The sequence below is a fragment of the Falco rusticolus genome, chromosome 9 (genome assembly GCF_015220075.1).
Source record: "Falco rusticolus isolate bFalRus1 chromosome 9, bFalRus1.pri, whole genome shotgun sequence".
Lineage (NCBI taxonomy): Eukaryota > Metazoa > Chordata > Aves > Falconiformes > Falconidae > Falco > Falco rusticolus.
The window spans coordinates 34712229-34728873 of NC_051195.1; the positions used below are offsets into that span (position 1 = coordinate 34712229).

Below are 16645 nucleotides of genomic sequence, written 5' to 3' on the forward strand. Positions count from 1 at the left end.
TATTCCAAAAGCTGCATTATCCCAGGAGATATAATTTCCTTTTTTTTTTTTTTTTCTTTTTTTTCCTCTTATTTTATATCTGAGTTGAAGAAAAAAGCATGTTCAGGATCTAACTTCCATACTCAGCTTCTTTTCTTCCTTTCCCCCACCCCCCTTCAAAAAAAGAGAATAAAAAAACCCAGCCCAACCCAAATAAATCTTGCCTGAAACATCCTGCTAGACCAGTCACAATGACTTTCCTCTACCTGCTCTTTTAAAAGGGAAAGAAACAGTCCTTTATAAAGGGATACTGCAGCTTTAATTGCAACAGCTAATCTCAAGAGTTGAATAAAAATGTGATTATCACTTTTTTTAACTTTTAAATCAAAAGTCAATATTTTGCAATTAATAACGAGGACATTGATTTTTATTCCCTTTTTTATTTTTATTTTTTTCCTTATTTTTATCTTTCTCTTTTTTCTCCCCTTTTCTCTCTTCCTCTCTCTCTCTCCCCCCCTCTCCCCTTTTCTTTTTTTTTCCTCTCTCCCTTTTCTGCTCGCTTTTCTTGAACTCATTCAGACCTGAGCGCTCCTAAGAAATGCCGAGCGCGCTTTGGCCTTGATCAACAGAATAACTGGTGCGGCCCCTGCAGGTGTGTATAGTTTTCCCAGACTCGCTATGGCTGATTTGCAGCTGGTTTATTTGGTACTTTCCCCTTTTTTTCCTGCCTTGTTGCTTTGTAGCTCTGTGTTGTGATCTAGAAGACACAAGGGAGTGGGACACTGCCATGAGTTATCGTCTCTCTGAAAGGGTTTTGCTTTTTTTGTTGTTGTTGTTGGTTGTTTTTTTGCCTTCCTCTTTGCTGCTGCTAGCCAAAAACCCACTGTAAAACAGCATCAGCCTTAAGCCCATCTGATCTGTGGCTCAGCCTGCCCTCAAAGCCTCCACCCAAGGAAATTCACTCCCAAAGCCCTTCATAACACGGCACGGAGTGCGGTACCGACACCGGACAGATGCATGGCCGTGTCAGAGATTTTTTTTGGTTTTCTTTTGGCTCATTCTGAAAGTCCTGTTTTCCTGCCCTTCGTGTGAGGGGAGATTACCAAATAAAACTGAGGTGATTGAAAGTTAAACGTAGCTGTAGCTAAGATGACACAGACCAAATGAGCTCTATCCACCATTGTGTTGTATTTTTTGTGTTTACCTTATGCTAACAGATGCAAATACTCCAAAGAAGTGTCGGGCATTGTTCGGGCTTGACCGACAGAGTTTATGGTGCAAACCATGCAGGTATAATACTACCCATTAGGCCTTCGGGGAAATAAAAGCAATCTGTCCTCTTAGTGCATTTGTGTGATTTTATTTTTTTAATCTTTTTTCCCCACTCCCCACCTTTCTCTCTCCCACAGCATCAATTGCTAATAATCTTTAATCTTTGGAATTTCTTGCTAATTTAATGCCATTTTCTCTCTTTCTTTACCAATAACCTCTCCCTGGTGGTAGAACTGGGAACAAGAAAAACTTGAAGTCCTTAAAGCTGGCAGTTTTTTGGCTTTTTTTATTATTATTTTTTCCAGATTGTCAGCAAAATAAATGTTTAGCAGGACATCTATATTTTGTCTTTCATTTGGGTCTATGTCCGCTGCCTCCAAAGACTTTGTAAAAAGGTTCTGGGATCTGTAGCACTACTGTTTTTTCTCATGATCAGAGATGTAAAAGCCAGTGTTTACAGCTTATATGGTACTCATATTTTTTGGTGTTATCTGCAAAATTAAATAGCTACCTGTAGGCGTCTACGCCGCCCTAAGGTTTATGTAAGATACCAGGTTTTTAAATTATCTGATGTCTTTTTTTTTTTCTAATTCTGCAAATAAGTTTTTTCCTAAATTTTATCCCAACAAATGAGCTGTAAACGCCTGAGCTCTAGGCAAAACTAACTGCAACGTTAGTAGGACAGTTTCCAGCATTAAGAGGAGATGAAAGACATCAGAGAGCCCAAATTTCGACAGCCCATGTTCTACTGGAGTTTTAATTCCATGTATAACTCAGTACATACTTCTTTCTTGGTGGAGGGATACCGAGTAGTTCTTTTCTCATTCCTTTTTCCTTATATGATCGCATTTCGTTAAATTTGTTGTTTCTTTGTTCTGATACAAGCAGTCTTTGAATTTGGAATATTATGATGGTAGGTATTTCAACCCAAACCACACTCTGTGTGTAGTGATTCCTCTCCCACATTTTCCCTTCTTACTCATGCCAGTCCCATGTGCTCCATCTCATTTAGAATGTAGATCAGATGTCCATCGTATTTTGTGTATGCACGCAGTCTTGTTTGTGCTTAGTGTCGAGGAAAACGTGGATCGAAGGTGGTGGTGTATGTCAAAATACCAGATAAGGCACCAGAAATGTCTTCAACAGATTGCACATCATTCCACGCGAGGCATGCTAGTGCTGGGTGTTGGGGTCTTAAGATGTCAGTACCAGTGCGTATGTTAAACAAGCTCTGATAAAGGCAGTTTCTTAACGCTTAAAGGAAGAAGGGTTCAGTCCAGAAGAACTGGATAGCCACTTCACTGTGTCAGGAGGCTTGAGTCTCGTGGTAGCCAAAGACTTGAATGCTGTGTTTAGTTGGGTTGTGGTTAGTTCGCTATACACTATCAGCAGATATTTGTGTAGTCTAGAAAGAGAGCGTTGGAAGCACATCAGGCTCTGTCCGCCAAGTACCAGAATGAGGGGCACATCATATTTGCGTTGCTTTATGTTTCCCTAGCTGCCTACATAAAACAGCATACTTCTAAAACTACATTTTAGCAGCAAGGTCATTTCTTTCGGTCTATACAGCGCTTAGGTTACGTGTGAAGCACAAACCCTCTCTTACACCAAATTTTGGTCAGAAATCTTTGCAGCCCATCAGAGACTACTTCAGTGGTGTAGCTGATAGCTTTAGACTTACTGATACAGTCTGCTGCTTTTTTGTTGTTGTCGTTTTGTTTTTCTAAATGCATGGAGGCATTTTATCACTAGGTATTAGAGCATTTCTCTCCTGGTTCTGGTCCTAACCGTTATAACATTGCATTTGCTAGAATGGTAGCATTCAGTAGCACATCTTACATAGGTGCTAAAGATGTGCACTTTGCTGCTACAATAGAAACTGAGACATCTTTGCTCACAGCAACTGAATAAACCCTTGTCATCCTCTGTGGCTTTCATTCATGGCAATTGCAGCATTGGTTTCCCGATGCTGTCCTGGGGCTAGTTTCAAGGGCAGCACAAGCAGGGTCAGTTCTGTTGGTGTTTACTGGACTGATGTATTAATTGACACTTCCAGAGCAATGCACAAGTGAACAATTCTCACTAAAGCTTCCAGGCAGAGGGATATGTAGTATTTTTATTCCCTCTTTTAGGAGAGCAAAACTGGGACACAAGTAGTTCCTTGGATGTTTACTTAACTTCCCTTCACCAGTTGCCTGGTGTCGTTCACATCTCGTGAAATGTGGCTGGCAGGGTTTGGGGTTTTACCATGCCTTCTGTCCCACCTAACCCCGACACATACGTGACCACGGATAACACGTGGTGGGAATGGCACAGGCTGGAAAAATGTCCCCGCCCTGAGTCGCCACAACTGAAGTAAATGGCTTTTTAGACTAGAAGTGGCCACACTGTTAAAGAGCTTAGTACACAACAGAAGCAGAGGAAGCAATCTGCTCCCTTAATCCCAATCAAAGGGAAATTATTACTCCAGGTAGCAGACCAATGGGTTAGCTTTAAAAAGGTTGTTAACTCTGTGGAGCCAGAAAGTCAGGTAGACCTGGTTTAAGTCTGCTTTGCCATGGAAACTTTCTTTCAGACCACAGAACTTAAATAGTATTAAAAAAAAAAATAATTTTGAATTTTTGGCATATGTCATGGTTTAACCCCAGCCGGCAACTAAGCACTGCACAGCCGCTCACTCATTCCCCTGAGCCCCAGTGGGATGGGGGAGAAAACTGGAAGCCTAAAACTGAGAAAACTAGTGAGCTGAGATAAAGATGGTTTAGTGGGACAGAAAAAGAAGGAAATAACGATGACAATAATAATGATAAAAGAATTAGAATATACAAAACAAGTGATGCATGATGCAGTTGCTCACCAGTCACCGACTGATGCCCAGTCAGTTCCTCAGCAGCATTTCCTGGCCAGCTTTCCCCCCATTTTATATACTGAGCATGACGTTCTATGGTACGGAAGATCCCTTTGGCTAGCTCTGGTCAGCTGTCCTGGCTGTGTCCCCTCCCAACCCCCTGTGCCCCTCCACCCCTCCCACTGGCAGGGCCTGGGAAACTGAAAAGTCCTTGACTTAGCATAAACATTATTTAGCAACAACTGAAACCATCAATGTGTTATCAACGTTATTTGTATACTAATTCCAAAATACATCACTCTACCAGCTACTAGGAAGAAAATTAGCTCTATCCCAGCCAAGACCAGGACTCAAATATTCTAGATTCAAACTGCCTCCAGTGAAATAATTAACTGCCTTGTAGGTTCAGAGCAATCCAGTTGAATGGCTTCTGGACTCCCGTCAATAAGGCAGGCAGATCTTGGGTCTCTGCTTGCAAATAATTTTAATTTGGGGATCGCCGGGGGTGGGGGGAGCCCTGCAGTTTCCAGATTGTGAGGACCCACCTTTCCACACAGCTATTATCGGTGAGCTTTGTGAAGGATCACTGTTCTGCTTTGCCACTGAAGCTGTACAGAAGGTCCAAACATGAACTGTGGCCCTGGTAGCGTTGCACAGCTGAAGCTAGGAAGTGGTGAGACAGAGGCGAGGGGAAAGAGAGCAGAACTGTCCTTAGCCAGGAGCCAGAGCTTCCCGCATTGTTTGTTGATGGTAGAAGACTTAACAGCTTCTGTTTTGAGCCCACCAAATTAATTTTTTTTCTGTCTTTTAACGTTGCTCTAATAAAGCATGGTTTACAGCCTTCACTTGCTGTCTTCTATCTTTCTTTCTTTCTTTCTTTCTTTTTAACATTTAAGTTGCATGGTTGTCTTTAGTTTTTAGCATGTGTTGATCTGCAGGCTAACGTGGTTAAAACTCTTAATAGCCCTAACCCCTTACTTTGCCATGTGGAATGTGGAGCAGAACCTGAGAGCAGAGCCTGAGTCTTTGGAGGAAGGGATGTCACAGCACTGGTCCCTCACTGAAGCTGGTGGAAGGATGAGGTCCGGGCTTGGTGGTCCCTTTCTGGCTATGGGAGATGATATCTTTTAACTCCAGGATCAAGCTGGTTAGATATCCCTGGCAGCTGAGAAACATCTAGCCCCGTTGCCTAGAGAGCAGACCTTGGTTTAACCCAAGTCAAATGCAGTTGCCATACATAGGGGAGAACATTGATGACCAGCAGTGGAGCCGGGGCAACTACGTGAGTGGGGAGTGTCACCCAGCGACATTCAGCTGCTGTGCCACACTTGGGTCCTTCCTCTGGTGAAGTTGCCGAGCTAGGGCAAGGTATCCACTGGAGGGGGAGAGCAAGCTACTCCTTCACGTTGGTGGCTTTGTGCAGCTTAGCTGAGTGTCCAAAGTTATTGTGACAGAGCTGCTCTAGACAGGCTTTGTCATACACCTTGGGCTGTGCAACAGCAGTTCAGCACTTCCCATGGAAAGTGTGCTTGCGGATAGAGAGGCTGGAGACACATCGTTCTTAGGGTCAAGGTGGCCACTGAACGTCATCCTGCCAGATGCTGTGGTTGGTTGCCTCATTATTTCTGTCCTTCTGCTAGAATTGTCTTGCATATACTTGGCAGGAGAGATGGTGTGAAACTGTCATCTGTTTTCATTGCTCCTTTGCATTACTAAGTGGACAGAGGGAGGAGAAAAGATCTCTTGTCGGGTCACTTACTCATTTGAAGATGAGCGGCTCTTGCGAGACTCTCCTATTCCCTGGTGTGAAATAAGCTCCATGTTGCTCCTCACCTTTGTACCTGTCGTCGTGCTCTTCACCTACTGAAATTGGATCCCACTCTGGAGTTACATGGATGGCCTCTCAGAGGAAAATTCCCCAAAACGCAGACGAGCAGCTTCCCAAATCTACCACTCTCCCTTAAAACAAAAAGTAAAATTGAGTCGATCTAAAGCCACAACCTGCAGGCCATACAACCAGTTATTCTTGTTATTTTGGATCATACTCTGTTCTTTTCCTGTTTTTTCTTCTGTTTGCTTTGTTTGTTCGTTTTGTTTTTATTTCCCCTCTCTCTTGTTCTCTCTATTATATATCCCTCCTGTTTGACTGACATTTCTGGATTTGGTGTGGTTCTTAACAGAGGAGAAAGCAATGAACAGTAGTTTGCAGCCATCCTTGCCTCCCAAGGGCAGTGCACCGTAGGAGACGACAGGTGATGCAGGTGTAGAGATAGCCCCACTGAGCTGGACAGCGTTATGGGACATCTTGAGATACCATCAACTATCCAGAGCTTTTATTTTATAAGGATTAAATTTCCCTCGCCCCACCCGCACCCCCCGGAGGAAAGTTGAGATTGTAGATTAGCACAGTGGGCTCCAAAGATGCCTTATGTGATTTTCTGATGATTAAAGTCACTTAAGGAAAGGAGGCGGCCCTAAGAGGAGGGGGTCAAAGAGACAATTGGTGAATCCTTTCCAAATCTGTTAGCCGAGGGGAGGCTTCTGAGTGGGCTCAGGGCCAAGGACACCCCGCCAAACCCCCAGGACAGTGCGTGGGGCTGGGGTCCCGCCTGTGCAGAGCCCAGAGTAGTGAACCGATAGCTCTTTGCTTTAGATAATTGTCTCCGTCAGCATCTCTGCCCTTTATTCACGGATAACTCTCTCCCTGTTTCTAGGAGAAAAAAAAAGTGCGTTCGCTACATACAAGGTGAAGGCAGCTGCGTCAGCCCACCCTCTTCAGATGGAAGCTTACTAGACTCTCCTCCGTCCTCCCCCGCCATGCTCGCCTCCCCCTCCAGAGACTCGAAACCACAGACTGAACAAACGCAACCCCTCTCGCTCTCATTGAAGCCCGACCCGCTGGCGCACCTGGTCATGATGCCGCCGCCATCCTCGCTCGTCCTCGCTGAGAGCGCTGCGAGCAAGCCCGGCGCCCTGCCTGCAGCCAGCTGCCCCAACGGGGCCCTGGACCACCCGCCGGCCGCCCTCCCGCCGGCCGCTGCCGCCGCATCCCTAGCACAGCCCTCGACGTCCTCCTTGCATTCCCACAGCTCGCTGGCAGGGACACAGCCCCAGCCGCTCTCCCTCGTAACCAAGTCCTTAGAATAGCTTTAGCCTCGTTAGCCCTTTCGGTTTCCTTTCGGGGGGATTGAATTCTGTTGGGATTTGGGGTTTTGGTTTTTTCCTTTCCTTTTTTTTGTTTGGTTTTGTTTGGTTTTGTTGTGTTTTGTTTTATTCTCCTCCTCGTCGTCGTCCACTGTTTGTCGTCGTTTCTCAGTTTCGTTTTTAATTTGTGCCATGTGGCTACATTAGTTGATGTTTTATCGAGTTCATTGGTCAATATTTGACCCATTCTTATTTCAATTTCTCCTTTTTAAATATGTAGATGAGAAAAGCCTCATGATTCTGCCAAAATTTTTATCAACAGCTGTTTAAAGTCTTTGTAGCGTTTAAAAAATATATATATATACATAATTGTTATGTAGTTCCAATAGCTTAGTTTTAAAGACTGATTTTAAAAATTTAAAAAAAAAAAAAAAAAGAAGCAATTTTGAAGCAGCCCTTGCCGGAGGCATTGGTTCTTTATTATTTGTATTAAATACGAGCTTGCGAACCAATCATTTTACATCTGGTTTTTAAACCTTTAAGGGCACAATGAATGCGGTGCCGCTACTACTTCTTTTTTTTTCTTCCTTGTGTGAAACAACCTTTATTGTGATGTTACTTGTTATTGTTTAAATGTACAGAAACAAAGGGTTAAAAAAATGTGTTAATATACCTTGTTCCATGGTGTTGTTCTTTTTGGGGGAGGGAACGCTACTCAACAATTAAAAGTATCACAACGCTATTGGACCAGTAGTATTTATTGCTTTAGAAATTGCTTGTTGTATCTGTATGTTGTCCCTTTTAAAATGTTTTTTTCTTCTTTTTTCTTGAAACATTGTATAAAGTGTTTTTTTTTTCCCTTAGTGTAAGCATCTTATATATAACAACTCATTTGTACAAGGTTTTTAAGTTTATATATAAATGTGTATATATATATTTTTTCCGGGATTTTTGGTTTTGATTTCTTTTCATGATTTTTTTTTTTTTTTTTTGCTATATGAAACACAGTTGCCACCAAATGGACATTCGTTCGCAGATGCATTTTTTCAAGGATCAATAGAGTAAAAAAAAAAAATTTGCTTTAAAAGCCATTACACACAAAAAGACTTGAAAATTTAGCAAGGGAATTTTTAGCAACGCTGTTTGAAAAATAGCAAGGTCCAAGTGTCTCCTGTTCAGAACTGCAGCTGAATCCCCTGCGACATTAGGACTGTAGGCTGTGTGCAAAATTTTTATGTGCCAAAATTCTCAGTGACTTTTAACTTTCTCCCGACAACTTTTTTTTTTTTTAATGCTGTAATTTTTTTGTTCATCATGTTTTGCTGTGATGTTACATAGGTAGATATGTATGTAGTTTTAATGTCACCTATAACAGACGTGTTTGGTAGCAGATTGTCCGGAAAGCATTTAAAATGAAGAGGTATAAACCCTTAAGGGCCAAATTCTGTATATTAGATTATTCATAAAAGGAAAATCAGACTGCCACTTTTATGTACACTTACTACATACAGGTAGGTAGCAAACTTAAAACAAAAAAAAAAAAACCTAGGCATGTTGATGTTGCAAAAAACGCTGTATAAAGCTGAAAAATTGTTCATCTGTTCATTCAGTGCCATTGTAGTTGACATGAAGCGATTGTAAAACTGTCTCAGATTTTTCTCTGGTTTATTAAGATGCTAACTATAACATTTTTTGTGAATACTTTGAATGTTTCCTAACAGTTGTGATGTTACTGTTCCGTTTTATGCTCTTATTCCGATTTTCATTTTTAATGGTTTGGAAGCCATTTTTTGTAATGAATAAATGTTCATGCTGTACAGTATCTGTAGCATGCAGTTCTGGATTAATAAAAGCAACTTAGTATGTGCAGAGAATGACTTGTCAACTCATTTATGCGTTGACTGCATTTTACTATGGCCAAAAAGATTTACAGCCCGAGTGGAAAACTTCTTCCAAAAAAATTTGTGCAAATTGTGGCAAATTGCAGCCAGCTCTATCTAGTTGCAAGAAATCCTGTGTTTCCTTTGGGTTCCCATGCTACCGCCTGCTAGTTTTGTTTTGCACTAGCCCTCTCCCCGCTCAGCCAGTTTTTGCATGAGTAGGAATGGTTGAAAATCCTTTTTATTTAAAGGAAGTGGCACGTGATTTGGCAAAAGACAAATGGCACGTGAGCTAAAGCAATGCCATCCCTCTGTGTGAAGTCATCCTGACTGGGCGACACGAGACCAGGGCTGATGATACCTTTAATTTTAAAACATTTTTGTTCAACTTGGTGATCCCACAGCACAGGGCTGATGCACTATAAAGGTCACACAGGAGGGCTTAGGGACGGACCCCTCATTAGTCAGAGTCCTTGTGCTGGCCTTAGGGTTTATCTCCTGGATAGCTTTGAGTCTGGTTTTGCATATATATATTTATATATATATATGTGTATTATTTATTTTACATGCAATGAGCCCTTACAGCACAGCCTGCTCGCAGCACTGAGCATTCAGCATCCACCCGACTCAGCAATGCCTGCAAATGCTGCAGGATGAGAGTGAACTTACAAGACTTTTTATTAAATGGTTGATTTGTTTGGATTTCTTCAAGCTAAGTAGAGATTGAAGCTTTGTAATTTCCAGGAATCTCTCACGAGTGGATGTCACCATAGCCCCAGTCATCTTGCAAAATGTCAATCACAGTAATTTCTACAATGGCACTCGAGGGCAATTAAATGCAAAGGTCTTGGAGCAGGCTTGTTCCCTGCCGTCGTGCCACTGTATTTCTCAGGTAATGCACTTCCCTGCAGTCGGTCTTGACACGCTGTGCAGAAAGGGTAAGTATTCTTCCTCCTATGGGAAAGTGGGTGAAGTTATTTACTGCAGAGACCTGGGAACAGGACTGTTTTGGGAAGCCCGGCCCCAGTGCTGAGCCCATGCTGTCCCTTGCTGTGGGGTCTGATAAAACCAAACCTGGCTGCAAGTCAGTTGTCTTGGCTGCAGAACGAGTTTGCTTTGTAGAGGGGCTGGGAGGCACTGGATGAAGTACTAAATAATGTTTAAATAAAATACATAGTACTTCAAATTGCTACCACTTTTTTAATGACTAGTTTACAAGCCAGAAGCCTTTTTTTGTTTCAGACATGTTAGTAAAGGGTAATATACATGAGTATTGCTTCACATTTCCTATTAGAAGGATTAAGTCACCATGAATTTTTTACCAGGCTCCATTTATCTCCCTGGATCCAAGGCCTGATGCTGTTTCTGTTGCGGTGTGACACGACACTCCCCTTGGCTTCAGTGGAACATGTCCCCTCGTCACCTGAGACGGGCAGGTGGGACAGGACTCTGCGACGGGGAAACGGATGGTGCTGCGAAGCCTTTGTGGAAGATGCCAAATCTTGCTGTTCTTGGTAGCCAGCAAATTGAACGAGATGCTCAAATTGCTCTCCTGCTATTTAAGGTTTCTGGGGATTTTTTTTTTTCTTTTCTTTCTCCTAAATATTTTGACTCTTGCTAGAGCATGGCCATCCATCAGCCAGACACATGTGCTGCATCTCTGCTGGGGATAACTGCTGCCTTCTAATCTAAAACATAGCGCTCCAGGGAGATCTTTGAATGCCACGATTCAAAGGAGACACCATCAAGGTATGATTCATATATTCACCAAAATAGTGTGTTCTTTGCTTGCTGCTTTATTAGCAAGCCTTTGGAAAGCAGAGTCCAAAAACACTCTTCCTGGACAAATTGGTTTTCCTTCTTTGTATGTGGTGACAGAGGCATGTGTTTGAAAGGTATGTTGAGCAGAGCTCACGAGTGGTGGGTAACTCATGCTGGAAACTTGTTTGCTGTGGAAAAAAATGGTGTACTCCTGGGAAAGCAACTGCTTGGGTTTCCTGTAGGTTGTGCATTGGCTGTGTCCCTTGATAGGTTTATGCCTTCAGATTTGCCTCCAAATTTCCCTTGCTTAGAGGACCTCAGCTGGGTCAAGGCTCCTGGGAGAAACTTACCATTCTTTATGTGTACTGCCTTTGTACCCAGGAGTCACAGCCAAGGACCCCATCAGACCAGGTGCACTGGAAATACGGAAACAGGACAGCCCTTCCCATACACTGTAGGTGTAAAATAGGGTGAGCAACTGGCTACAGGGGTATGGCCAGATCACCCCGATCACCCCCAGATCCATGCAAGTGGGGGTGACCTCTGGAGCTGGGCCATGACAAACTGGCATGATCTGTCCTCATCCGGGGCTGCCATGGGACAACATGGGCCCTACATACAGTAGGTAATTGAGTGTAGCTGTAGCTATTGCTTCCATCTGTTTTTATGGGATTAAGGCAAGGAAGCAAGTCAATGTATTGCATGTTCAGGAGACATTTATTTTCCATTAGTTTTGTAAATCTCATTTTTCACTTAGTGTATGGAATTTTAAAAAGTTTAAGCAACTGCTGACTCAATAAAGCGGTGCCACATGGTTTTAAGCTTTGCTTAAAAGGAAAGGCAGGGGAAAAAAAGCAATCTTCAGAGTCCTGTTCATTTCATTAGACCATAAAAAGATGTAAAAAGAATTCACAGTAAAATAGTTGTACGGGCCATTGCAACAATCATGAAAGCAAACAATAGTAATAACAAAAGTGAACGTGTGTGACAGTGCTGCCCAGTTATGTCTGGCATATATGTAGGAGTGCTTTACCACCTAAGACCCTGGGTAAAGCTTTTAGATGGCGTTTTGGGAGAGGTGTTCCAGCTGAAGACTAGATTCAGTACAGGACCGACACTGAGCTTCAGTGGTCTTTGTTGGACAGGAGGGCTAAAGCTCTTGGGGCCTTAAAACTATGAATATGCAAATTTTTCCAGAGATTGCAGCAATTGCTGTGTTATAAAAAGGGATCGACAGGTACTTTGGCATTAATTTTAAGATGTTCTTGGAAAACATCTTGAGACTTTTAAGGCAGATCAGCTGCAAGTGAAGGCATCCCAGCCACCCATCATTGTCAATAATGTCAACAGCCTGTTTTAGGGACTCTCTGAGGACAGGAGTCTGCCAACCCCCGGCCTGATTTTCTTCAGGGATCAGTCCAAAATGTTCACTCATGACTTGCATCCATGTTCTAGGAGATGCCCTTTTTCTGAGGTTGGAAATGCATTTAATTTGGGGCAGGGGGTGTTAGCCCTGACCTCCAAGGCAGTGGAGATCATGAAGTCATGCAGTCTGTCCATCTGTTTGACCCTCTCCTGATAATTCTTGAATCCTCAGGCATTTTGAACCAGATTTGACAGCTGCAGTCTAACTCTTGGAGATGATAAAGGCCCTCTGATTTCCAGGGGAATCTCTGCCTGCACTGGGAAGAGAGGCTTTCCAGATCCGCTGCTAAAGGAAAGGCAGGGAGAACTCAGCTGTTATCCATTCTCTCTGGCAGCATCCAGACGGCCAATTATTACACGTCTACTTCTGGACCAGCATCCGCGCTCTCCTGCCCAGCTGGCAGGCCAAGGAGATTAGGTAGGAGACGTGGAGAGCACTGGGGTGTTGGAGGGAACAAGGGACATGGGAGAGAGTTAAGGCTATAGGGAAACTGGAAGAATTGCAGCTGCAATATGTAACATTATGTAAGATTGCAGCGGGGAAGCAAGGGGAAGGGAAGGACGATCAGGAGATAGAAGACACATCTGCAGCACACCAGGCCTTGCTAACGTTACTGCTCACAGAGCAAAGCTGCTCTGGTAAAGCAGATGCTGTGGTGTTACCAGCTCCTTGTCTCATTCCTTCTGCTCTGTGCCTTGTGGCAGCCACCGTGAGGAGCACAGCCCCATTCGGGAGTACCGGTCTGGCCACCCACCAGAAAGGTCCACAGGGTGGGAAAGGCTTGGGGTGTTTCCATAGCCCTGTGGCATGGTGAGGACTGGACTTGGGTGTGCGTAGCAAGAAGGGTGGTTTATTTAAAAAAAAAAGAAAAAGAAAAAGAAAAAAAGATTATTATCTTATTTGCAAACAAGCCCATTTGTAGTAGTTGGTTCCCAGGCATTAGCAAACACCCCGTTTTTAATATTCTCCAGAAAATGTCCCCTTTTCTCCCTTATTTTGTGTTCCCTTTTGAATATACTGCTGGGGTATTTTTGGATCTAACTATATCTTTTTAATCTGTTCCCCCCGCCCCTCCTCAGCCCCCGCTGCCTCCCTGCCTGCTCCTCCTTCAAACTTATATAATGGCACATTATACAAAATAGCTAAGCAGGTGGTATTTTTAAAGACAGTGAGTGAGCATTTTTTTGGCCTAAATTTGGAACGAAACAGATGGATTTTAAGACTCTGCTTTTTCTATGAATAGTAACCGTTGTTCTCCGCTGCCTTAAACACCAGTTTCAAGACCACCTCCAGCAACCAATCAGCACTCCGTTATTTAATTATAACAAAATTCTTAGCTCTGTCTGCTGCTGCATGGGCAAGTGGGGGGCACTGGATCAACTTCTGGAGCCAGGCAGACTTGCCAACAATAATTTTCCTTTTCCCAGAGGGCTGAGGGGGCCTGGACCGGGTTCCAAGTTCCTCCTAAACGGGCTGTTCAGTTTGGGCTCCCTGACAGAGTGCTTGAAAAGGGTTATAGAAAGGCAGATAAATGCACTTCTTGTTGCAAGCTTCCCTGACAGGCCAGGCCTCCAGAACAGTGATCTCATTCCTGCCTCATTATTAGTGGTGCCAGATTTTTTCCATTAACAGGTAATTGAGTCGAAACTAAAATAAGCAAAGTTTGTTTTATCCAATGCATTTTCTTGCTTGCTTGTGAAAGAAAAACACTTTAGAGAGGGGCTTGCTTTTAATGTTCGTGGAAATTTATTTACATCTTAGAGATTCCTTTCTGGTCTAGTGTAATTAACCTGACTGGTCTTTTTTTTATTGTTGTTTTGATTTTTAAAGTAAAGATATTGGCAAGGCTTAATTCTCTTTTTTAATGGTTTGAATTTCCTGGGACCAGCAGGGTTGAAATCGCCTGTTCTGTGCACAGCCACAAGTGTTATCCTGCTCCCGTGTGTGCGCGTTCGCATTTTCAGTTAGGTTCACCCTTGGCCCCAGAGGGGAGTCAGCAGCTGGAGCCCGTGGGACGATGCTGCGCACCATGTCCAGGCTCACAATGAGCTTCCCCTTCCAGAGAGGCCACAGGGACACTGCTGGGACCAGCCAGTGTTGTGTCTCCTCATTGAGCAGGGAAACAAAGCGGCTGCTGGTGAAACGCTCACGGTCTTGCTGAAGATAGTTCTTTGTTTCTAGTCCATGTAGTTGGCAGGGACGAGTGTAAACCTGGGTTTTGTGTCTTTCTGCTGAGATGACATTGCTTGTAGAGGAGGAGGGAAATCTACCTGTCCGGGTGTATCTGTACGGGGGGGATTGCCATGCTGTCCACCTCCGTGCCAGCACCAAGAAAACCTGAGCGATTCCTCAGCCAGCAGCTTCAGGCTTCCCTGTGCAGCCAGCGGGCCAACTTCTCCCCCTCCTCAACTGCTGGAGAGCCGGTCCTGCCCTGGCTGCAAGGCAAAGCCCTCAAGAATAGCGTGTGCAATGCTGCAAGCCCTAGGGGACAAGCACGTCTTGCAGAGAAGTTACTACCAGTATGGATGTCTTCCTGTTTTCTGAGGGATCTCCCTGATGCTTCCTAATCCTCTGGTGTTGGGCTGCCTTGGGGGACTCTGGGCCAGCCTACACATCAAGCGGTGAATTCCCTCTAAAATTCATGGGACTGATGCTCAGAAGCACGGCTGTTTTCTGACCTAGCTTGGGCGTCTGAGACAGTTGCTTGCGGGGTCAGCTCTGGCCTTACTGCTAGGCAAAGCAGGTGCCTCTTGCTTTTGTCCCTCGCCTGTGCCCCAAAGTAAGCAAAACCCAGAGACTTTGCATCATTGCGGCTACTAGTTTGACAGGAAACAGCTGACGATGCTGGAGAACAGGCAAGTTCCATGCTTGTGGCTTTGCTCTTTGGCTTCTGGTTTGGGCTGCCTGTGGAGGCAGGCATCTGCCCACTCTGCCCTTGTGAAGGAGGCCATGTCCTTCAGCAGCACGAGGACTTGCACGCTTTTCCCAACAACCTGGCATCCTCATATCAACCACATTCCTGTGTGACCTCTTCTCCAGCCCTTTGCAGTGGAGCAGAGGGATGAGAGCGTTGCAGAAGGGTCGGTGGAGGCGTGGGGGGCTGAGCGAGGAGGGTGCTGCGGGCCAGGGGCTGCAGCATGCCTCGCTGCAGCTGGGACCCCGCAGCAGGGCAGGGGAAGCGGGTGGCTGCAGAAGTGCTGAGCGTGGCAGCAGTGCCTGCCTGCCGAAACACTGCCTCAGCCTCATCCCCTGGGCTCTGAGAGGCCAATTACCAATTCACAGAGCCTGTTTCAGCAGAAATAGAACCTTCAAAGAGTTGGGAGCTTTTCTGGTTTTCTTCTTCTTCTTTGTTTTTTTTTTTTTTTTTTTTAATGCCCTCTTAAAAAAATAAAAGCAGAAAGACCCATACTGTAAGGTCAAGTACATAATTGTTTCTAGCAGGAATTTCAAACATTGTCTCTTCCTCTGGGCAGGTATGGCTGGGTCAATTACCCTGACTACCTGATGACAGGAGACACAATAACCCCCATCTGCACTTGAACATATCATCTCTAAAGTAGAATTTAAGGGGCTTTGTGGGTTTTTTTGTGCAATCGCACAACTTTTGGGGGTTTCTGCTTGGAGAATTTAGCTAGCTTTCATCTTGTGGAGGTCTGATGCTGAGATCTCTCTGGCAGTGAAGCTGTAGGAGAAATCAGGCAGGTGACATGGGAACTGTGGTCCTGTGATAGTCCTTGTCGGGGCTGAAATGGAGGGTCCATGGGGGGAATATGTACTCTGTATGAAGGAGCATACCATAAAATGCCTATTAATGGCTGAAGTGAAACAAGGTGCCCAAATTACATTCCTAGTGGTCTGGGATATGCATTTCCAAGCCCCTGAGTTTACCTGGCTCTAAAATGGCTGTAAAAAGATGCAATCACGAGGCGCGCTGTCTTGCACAGCTCTTATTCTCTGTAATAAGCATGTTCAGGACCTGCACAGCAAAATCAGGGTTGCCACAGTGGCAGGAGATAAAATTCCTTCTACAGTCACTCATTCCAACATATTTATTTCTCACTGGATTTTCCGGGGTACCAACAATGTGTTTTAGTTCCCTGTTTAGTGCATGAATTTTGCTAAAGCAGCCAAGTGACTTGCTTTTACGAACTTCTCCTCTGCATGAGGCGTGACAAAGAACATGGATTCAAATTGTTTCATTTTAAGAGGTGATCCCTTTTGTTTCCCCCACTCTCTAAATTTTTAAGTGAATTTAAATTAACAAACATCACTCAGGTGGAGACAACACACAAATAGGAAAGATTTGCTATCTACAAATCTGTTTGCTCCTTACAG

General features: G+C 44.2%; 1 protein-coding gene across 29 annotated transcripts in view; it reads left to right on the forward strand.

Moving 5' to 3' along the window:
* TCF7L2 (transcription factor 7 like 2) overlaps positions 1-9117 on the forward strand; it is a 181651-nt gene extending 172534 nt beyond the window's left edge. For 6 of the 29 annotated variants that reach the window (XM_037399726.1, XM_037399734.1, XM_037399723.1 and 3 more), the window contains 3 exons: positions 559-631; positions 2140-2164; positions 6814-9117. In XM_037399726.1, the coding sequence (XP_037255623.1) occupies positions 559-631; positions 2140-2146 (80 nt within the window). In that variant the 3' untranslated portion in view covers positions 2147-2164; positions 6814-9117. Of the gene's footprint in view, positions 1-558; positions 636-1196; positions 1271-2139; positions 2166-6813 lie in introns of those variants that run through there. The other 23 variants (XM_037399711.1, XM_037399717.1, XM_037399708.1 and 20 more) reach the window with 10 other exon arrangements.
* The last annotated feature ends 7528 nt before the right edge of the window (positions 9118-16645 follow it).